Source organism: Panthera uncia, assembly GCF_023721935.1.
Source record: "Panthera uncia isolate 11264 chromosome A3 unlocalized genomic scaffold, Puncia_PCG_1.0 HiC_scaffold_12, whole genome shotgun sequence".
NCBI classification, from domain to species: Eukaryota; Metazoa; Chordata; class Mammalia; order Carnivora; family Felidae; genus Panthera; species Panthera uncia.
This window is the reverse complement of record NW_026057579.1, coordinates 40,200,824-40,208,187: the sequence shown is the minus strand read 5'-3', so window position 1 is coordinate 40,208,187 and position 7,364 is coordinate 40,200,824. Positions and strand designations below refer to the sequence as shown.

At 60.7% G+C, this 7,364-nt stretch overlaps 1 protein-coding gene across 2 annotated transcripts; it reads right to left on the bottom strand.

The window, feature by feature from the left end:
• Positions 1–202: 202 nt before the first annotated feature.
• On the bottom strand, positions 203–7,348 carry TMEM80 (transmembrane protein 80). Of its 2 annotated transcripts, XM_049652682.1 has the most exons (5): positions 6,779–7,346; positions 4,071–4,090; positions 3,213–3,306; positions 2,836–2,928; positions 203–1,335 (listed from the first exon to the last, which is right to left on the bottom strand). In XM_049652682.1, exons 1-5 carry the CDS (start codon positions 6,795–6,797, stop codon positions 1,130–1,132), a joined length of 432 nt encoding a protein of 143 aa, XP_049508639.1. In that variant the 5' UTR covers positions 6,798–7,346; the 3' UTR covers positions 203–1,129. The 2 variants fall into 2 exon arrangements, with proteins under 2 accessions (XP_049508639.1, XP_049508638.1); XM_049652681.1 differs by having other exon boundaries at positions 3,213–4,090; positions 6,779–7,348.
• Positions 7,349–7,364: the final 16 nt, after the last annotated feature.

The window sequence follows — 7,364 nt, the reverse complement described above, 5'->3', positions numbered from 1 at the left end:
CACTTGCCCCTGCCAGGACAGAGGCCGTGGGGGGCGCCGCTGCGGCCCCTCGAGGAAGCCAGTCCCCGTGGAGGTCCTGGACTGGCCCTGAGGCCTGGCTTGGCTGTCCTCCGGGGGAAGCCCTCCTCCTGGGGCTGCTGGGGGAGGCCTGGATGGGGTGTGTGCTCCTGGGTATGGAAGAGGTGGGCGGCCTCAGGAGGAATTCAGGGAGGTATAAACATTTATTTCCACAAAACGGTAGAGAAAACGTCCAGATACCCAACGTTTTGTTCCAGATGTGGACGGTGCACAGCGTGAACAGGTGAAGGTCCCGGGGAGCAGGAGCTCAGTGTCTTCCGGGAGCCATTACGATCCGCGAAGGGGGAAGAAGGCACAAACAGAATGCGAGGAGCACAGTGCAAACGTCCCTGGCATTTTAACGACTGAGGCTTGGACGAGGGGGCACTGAGGCCCCAGGCTGGGGCAGTGGAGGGCCGTTCGCCGCTGGCCCACTCCCTGCCTCCCTCCCGTCAGTGCCAGGGTCTCGGCCCGTCCTTCCTTCAGGAGCCCCCAGGGGAGAGGAGCCGCAGCTGCCAACATCCCCCCGGACACCAGGGCCCACGGTTCCTAAGCAGCCCGGGGCCTGGCTGCCCGCTTCCCATGCTGCCCCTGGAGCCCCCGGCAGAGCAGCAGCGCGGTGGGTATGGAACACGCACCGCCCCGGCCTGCGCCCTCACACCCACGGGGGAACCGGCAAGACACGGCCAGGCTGCTCCTCCCGGCAGGGAACGGTGGTTTGTGGCCACAGCTCGGCCACCTCCTTTCCCAAGGGCCTGTTCCCTTCTGGGTCGGGGGTCAGGGCAGCTGCCGGAGGGAGATCCTCACCAGCCAAAAGCGGGGCCTGAGCAGATGTTCCCGCGGTCCCCCTTCCCGACCCTTCGTGAGGCTCTTCCCGGCAACTCCCCCGGCTCTCTGCTCTGCCCTGGGTTCCTGACCACCCCACCACCCAAAATTCGTAAACCACTCCAAACCGTCCTACCCGTCCACACCGGTGCCCTTCCGTCCAGCACTGGGGGAGGAGACGGCCGAGCTCCCAGGCGGGGGCTTCTGTGCAGAGCTGTCCTGCCCGGCAAAGCCGGGTGCTGCCCGCCTAGCTGACGAAGGCAGCGATGGCCACCAGCTGCAGGACGGCCTCCAGGCCGTGGAGCGCGAGGAGCGCGGCGCTGAGGGTGGAGTCGGCCCGCAGCACCAGGGTCTGCCAGAGCAGGAAGTAGGTGGACAGCAGGGCGCCACCCGCTGTAAGGACCAGGCTGACGGCCAGCGGCACCTCGGCCTCCATCAGGTTGCCCTTGGTGCCTGAAGAGGGGGACAAACAGACGAGTGGGTGCCGGGCTCCGGGACGCCTACTCGGACCCACGAGCACCCAGGACGGCCCCGAGGCTGCAGGGAGGCCAGACGCGAGCTCATCGCCAGCACATCCCCCTGGACATAGGGCTGACGGCTCCCAGGGAAAGGATCCATGGTGGCCACCACATCACTCAGGAAATGTCACAAAGCAAAAGTGCTGCCGAGGGGTGTGCTCTCCCCAGTGAGGATAAAACCAAGTGCAGTTGTAATTTTTGAACCTTAGTCTCTGGGTCAGTTGTCGGGGTGGGAGAGGGAACTTGGTTTTCTAAGAATGATCCCAATTGCATTCTGACACCTTTCCCTAATTCCAAGTGGATTGAGGAGATTTTGTTTAAAATTTCCAAAAATATTTTACTCTGGGCTAAGATCAGTTCTGGAAGATCTCGTGCACACTTGTAAAAAAAAAAAACAAAAACAAAAACAAACAAAAAACAAACCAGCACGGCATTTTACAGACAAATAGGTCAGTCACAGGAAACGCTGATCCCTGACTGCAGGTGTCCGAGGCGCCTGGGCAGGGACAGGCAGGACAGGCGCCCCGCAGTCCCAGCACCTTCTGTCCCCCTCCCAGGTCTGTGGGCTCGTCCGTGATGGCCCAGGAGACCTGCTTCTGTCCACCAGAGTCCGGAGGGTCTGATGACCATGGCATGTGCCTGTGTCCCCACTGGTGATGGGGCACCCTGGCGTACGTGTGCAGGCAGAACGTGCTATGTGCCAGGGCCTGGAAGTGTCAGCTGCCATCGGCTCCCTCTGCTATTCCAACAGAGGGAGCATTTCCTACACCCATCAGAACACGCATGGTGTGAGCCTGTTTTAGAACACAGACGTGCTGGCACATGTGTGCCTGTGGCCGTGAAGGCAGCAGGGACGAGATGGGGCTGGAAGCCGTGTGCACCCTGTGTGGCGAGCCCTGGCCGGAGCAGGGTGGGGTGCGATAGACGGCAGAGCTCACGCTGTTGGGAGAATATAAATGGGGAGCTGGCCGAGGGCACCTGCAGTGGCCTGGACTGAGCAGGCTCCGGGGGCCCTCCTCCCCTTCCAGGCTCCGTCGCCTGGAGAACACTTCAGATCCTCCCTCTCCAGACCGCTGAGGCCAACAGAAGGCAGGAGGTGAGGTGGAGATTTGGGGGCCCCTGAGTCAATTGGCTCAGCTGGGTTCCAATCTCAGTGCTGTCGGTCACCTTGTGGCTTGTGCAGGACTCCCAAACAGAAGCGCCCCTCCCAAGGGTGCTGCTCCCAGTATTACTTGTCTCCTGAGTAAAGCTTCTGAATAAACTAATTAATACTTAATGGCGTCGTAAGGCGAGCTTGCAAAGCAAGTGGTTAAGCGGTTGACATCAAAAGTGTCTCTAAGAACCACGTTATAAAGGGATAGATGTTTGAAGGCTCCCAGAGCGTAAGCTAGTAATTCTGTGACCCTAAGTACCACACGGTCTTCAGTCGACTCACCCAGGTACAACCGAACTGCTTCCAGAATCCCCATCAGAAACAGCAGAGTCAGGTCGAGAGCCAGGTAAGGACAAGGATAACTGAAAACCTGACCTGGAGAACAGGCAACAGAGCAGAACTCCAGTTATGGGGGGCAGTGGCAGGGGCGCCTCCCATGTGCCTCTGTGATTAAGGCTCACTTTTATGGGGCGCCCGGTGGCTCCGTCGGCGAAGCGGCCGACTTCAGCTCAGGTCACGACCTCACGGTTTGTGAGTTCGAGCCCCGCGTCGGGCTCTGTGCTAACAGCTGGGGAGCCTGGAGCCTGTTTCGGATTCTGTGCCTCCCTCTCCCTGCCCCTCCCCCACTCTCTCAAGAGCAAACATTAAAAAAGACTCACTTTTATATATGATCAGTAGGAGCGTAGCCAGGCAATACAGGGCATAATACCCCCCACTCAGGTAGAGCAGCACTTGCAGGGAGACGGACGAGAGCTGGCCAGTGGTTAAGGACTCGGTTAAGGACTCCCAGTCCCAGGCAGACCCAGAGAGCCTCGCAGTGCGTCCACCCCAGGGGGCCAGCTCTGCCCCGTCTTCCCAGGGGCCCGACACAGGCAGGCCCAGTGTAGGCACCTGCGGGTGGCCATGGAGACCCGGCCACCGGCTCCCTGCCTGCGGAGGCTTCCGCCCACACTCCTCCCCTGTCACAGATGTCCTATCCTGGAACCAGAGGGCTGGGCGTGTCCCTGGTAACTGCGGGCAGGATGGCCGGGCTTCCTTGCGGGCACCACCCTGATCCGGGCCCAGGTTATGAGATTGAAAATAATGAATTATTTTCATTTCCTTCAAAGAAAACGTATTCTCTTGGGGGGGGGGGCAGTTACATGTCCACTAACTTTCCCGAGCTCTGTACACTTCCTGTTTGCTTGCATAAAAGGACTCTGTAAGTGTTCAGACCGAGGGGTCTTTGCTCTTCTGCTGCAGATGGGCCTGGGGGAGGCAGGCAGCCACCCACTCAAGCTGCAGGGCCTAGAAGGAGGGTGATGGAGCCAGCACACTCCACTGGAGGAAGTCCTAGAACTCTCTGCATCTGTCAGTGACCGTCCCTCCCACTGAAACGTGGAATTTCTACTCAGAACTTATAGAAAAGGTGGGGGCAGAAAGCAGAAACTCGGAGCTGACTTCAAGAGTCCGGCAAACCAGCCCTCAGGAACCGTGCTGTGGAGGCCCACCAGGGACACGTGGGCACAGCAGGATACCACCGCGGATGAAGCTCTCCCTAGAAAAGAAAGTACCCGTCAGGGAGGCCCCAGGTCCAACCCGGATGCTTTCCTGGGCCATGTCCAACGCTGACCCAGGACCCTGGCTCCATTCTGCGATCCCATATTTACAGAAAGAAGCCACGTTTATCTGGGCCTGCGGTTGTCCATCCGAGGATCTGACCGTTGGCTTTTCGAAAGCTGAGGCTGGGCTGGAGCGTGTACTTGGGAGCTCAGAGGTGGAGAGGAGAAGGCTCTGTCTGTGGCTGAGCTGAGCTCAGCCGGGACAGGGAAGGACTGCGCCCTGGACACAGACAGAGGACAGCTCTTCTCATCTTCTGAGGTTTCTGTGCATTTACCACGTGGGTAGAACTAGAGGAAAACCTTTTCCGATTCAGGGTACGAATCCTTTTTTTGTGTGTGTGGTTGATGAGAGACCCTGCTTTCCTCCGGAATTTCACACATGGCCCCAAATATCCCTCAGATACGGATTTCCTGAAGCGGCAACCCAAGTTCTTGCACTGTTGTGGCTCCTGGGCCTTTTCCCAACCTGCGGCAGCCACAGGTCTCCCTCCTCCTAGGCTGACAGCCTCTCTCCCCGTGAAGTGGTCTTGGAATCACAGGTGTTGAGTGTCTCTAATCCTCCCATCGAATGTGTCCTGGGGCAGATTTCCCGTGTGAAGAGGCTCACACCAGTGGCACGTTTGTGACACGTAGAAACATCAGCAATGACTGAAATTTTGCCAAATGGACCCTCTAGGAGGCCTGAGCTATACTGCCGGGCGGCAAGCGGACCAGCGATGGGAACCAGCCTGGCCGGTCTTCTCTCCAGCCCCACTCCCTCTCAAGCCCCGGTGATCCGGTGAGTAGATCTGGGCTTTCTGTGGTGCCTCACTTGGGCAGGGTCCTAAATGGGTCAGCCCAGGGAATTAGGGACAGAGATGAGAACTCAGCCTCGAGGAGAGGCAGCCAGGGGAGGGCCAGTGGAGCACGGGTCATTTATAAGCTTGCATCACGTTACAGGCGGTGTGCTCCTGAAACCCAGCCTGTTCTTTTCCAGGCTCTAGCTAAACTCCGCTGCCTAGATACTTGTCGGTATCGGGTGGATTTCATGTGAACTGGGGGTTTCCTCCCTTTTGATTCTTCTCTTGAAGGCCGGCTTCAGACACTTCAGATCTACTTGCCGGCTGGCCACTGTGATGGATTAGAACCGTGGCAGCTCGGGAACAAAGGCTGCACAAAAACCTTACGTGACACAGGATTTTACATAATTAACGTTAAAGGCAGCTGTAATCAGATTGGCGGCTCTAAGGGTTTCAGACCCATAACGGCTCATTGTGACTAAATACAGCAGTGGTTCTCGGGACCTAACATTTTTTTGGTAAATGATTTACTGTAGTGACAGTGTGTCTCTGAACAGGGGTGTCAGGAGTACACGTGGAGGTGCGGAGAACGAACGTGTCCCCGAGGTGACAGACGAGGTGTGCACAGGGATCCTGCCCCGGCGTAAACCTAGTTTTTCACCAAACGGAAACACGTCTCACTAGCAGCGGCCGTTCACAAAGGTGTGATGAGACGGCTCTGCTCTGCCTCAAGCACACGGACAACGGAGACCACGTCTTTGCAGGACGTCCCGCTTGCTGCCCAGCGCACTCCCTCGTCTCTGTCTTCCCCGCAAGTAATTCCTGACAGCTGGGGTGTGCAAAGTGGGCTTTTTTATCTGAGCGATGGCGACCACAAAGACAACCCCAACCCAGAGTAGCACAGCCCCCATCCCATCCCGCACTTTTCTTACCCAAGCGGTGCACACATCAGCTGCTATGTTGACTGAGTGGTCAGCACCGTAAGTGGCACACTCATGGGCACAGACCCTGGAGACCCGGGCAGGACGCGGACCAAGATAAGCTATGCCCACCTGTCTGCCAGCAACTCACTGGACGTTCCAGGAGTCAACGCCTGGGGGGTGGGGTGGGGGGGGGCGGGGATCTGTACGACTGAAGCACACGCTGGCGGGGACCAGCTTTCCGGGGGGTTGCCGCATTGCCCAGCATTCTGTCTCGGACACAAAGCTGCTGGCAATGGGACGGGGTGCCTCCCGACCTGCGGGGCCCTCGCCAGCTCCCTGGGCGCCTGGGCCTCACGGCACACGGGCCGCCCTCGCTCTCTGGAGAGCGCGCAGCCGCTGCGCAGGGCAGTGTGGCAGTTCACGGGTCACACTGCAGCCAGCCCGGGCCGACGCCTACGCCCCTGCTGCCTGCCCCTGCCCCTGCCCCGGCCCTCGGCCGCCGGTCCCCTGCCCCTGCTGCCAGCCCCTTGGCCCTGTCCCTGTGCCCCTGTCCCCTGCCCTGGCCCTTGTCCCCTGCAGCCACCGCGCGCATTGCGCAAAACCGGGGGCCGGCCACGGAAAGGTGGTAGCAGGACACGCGACGTGAGGCCAGGGAGGGGGAAGAGGCTCTCAACGGGCCCGGGGCCTCACCTCGCGAATCTACTCAAAACCGCGGAATCGCAACCACCACGAGCTACCCCAGACTGGTCGGCCTTTCCGACACCAGAAAGAACCAAAGCGAACCGGCCCCCCTTCCCGGCATGATGGTCTCTGCCCCCGCCGCCCGGAGTCCCAGCCCCAGCCTCCGGCAGACGGGCGCCACGCAGTCCCGAGACCCTCGCGGCCCCCTGACGCCCCCAAGCCGCCCACCCCATGCCCTCACCTCGCCGCGCGGCCGCCATCTTGCCGCCCGGCCCCGCCCGCCCAGTCCGCCGCGATCCCGGCAGTCTCTCGGCTCCGCGCTCTTCGCATCCCTTCGGCCATTTTCGCTTCTGCTCCCGAAGGGGCCCGACCTCGCCGCGCTTCGGGAGTTGATTCCGATCCGCGGCCGAGGCCCGATCAACCCGTCCGGCAGCGCTCGGGCACTTTCGTACAGGCGGAGGCGGAGAGCCGAGGCTCCGAGTAGCGGCGCTCGGCAACGCTCGGCTCTGTTCGGCTTCACCTCGGACGGACTCGGCTCCCGCTCGAGGCGGGGGTGGGCGGAGCCTGCGACGAAAGGTTCTCCTGGCCCGGCCGCGCTGCGTCGGAGGCCGGCGAGATTCTGCCCCACAGTCGGCGACCCTGTTGCGGGGGACGAAGGGTGGCGCGGCCTCCCAGGCGCTGAGGAGGGGTTAGCGCAGAGCCGTTCGGAAGCCCTCGTACAGCCTCGGACCAGTTCGGGCAGACTCGGCTCCGCACTTCGGGCCGCTTCGGCCCTCCTCGGTTCCGGACTCTCGGCCGTCGGCGGAGCTCGACTGGGCCGCTTCGTG

Coding starts and splice junctions, on each gene's coding strand:
- TMEM80 (XM_049652681.1), bottom strand. CDS start 3,651: ATGAAAATAATTCATTATTTTCAATCTCATAACCTGGGCCCGGATCAG. Junction 2,929..3,212: donor CCTACTGATCATATATAAAA/GTGAGTCTTTTT, acceptor CCTGTTCTCCAG/GTCAGGTTTTCAGTTATCCT. Junction 1,336..2,835: donor AGCAGTTCGGTTGTACCTGG/GTGAGTCGACTG, acceptor CCCCCTCTTCAG/GCACCAAGGGCAACCTGATG.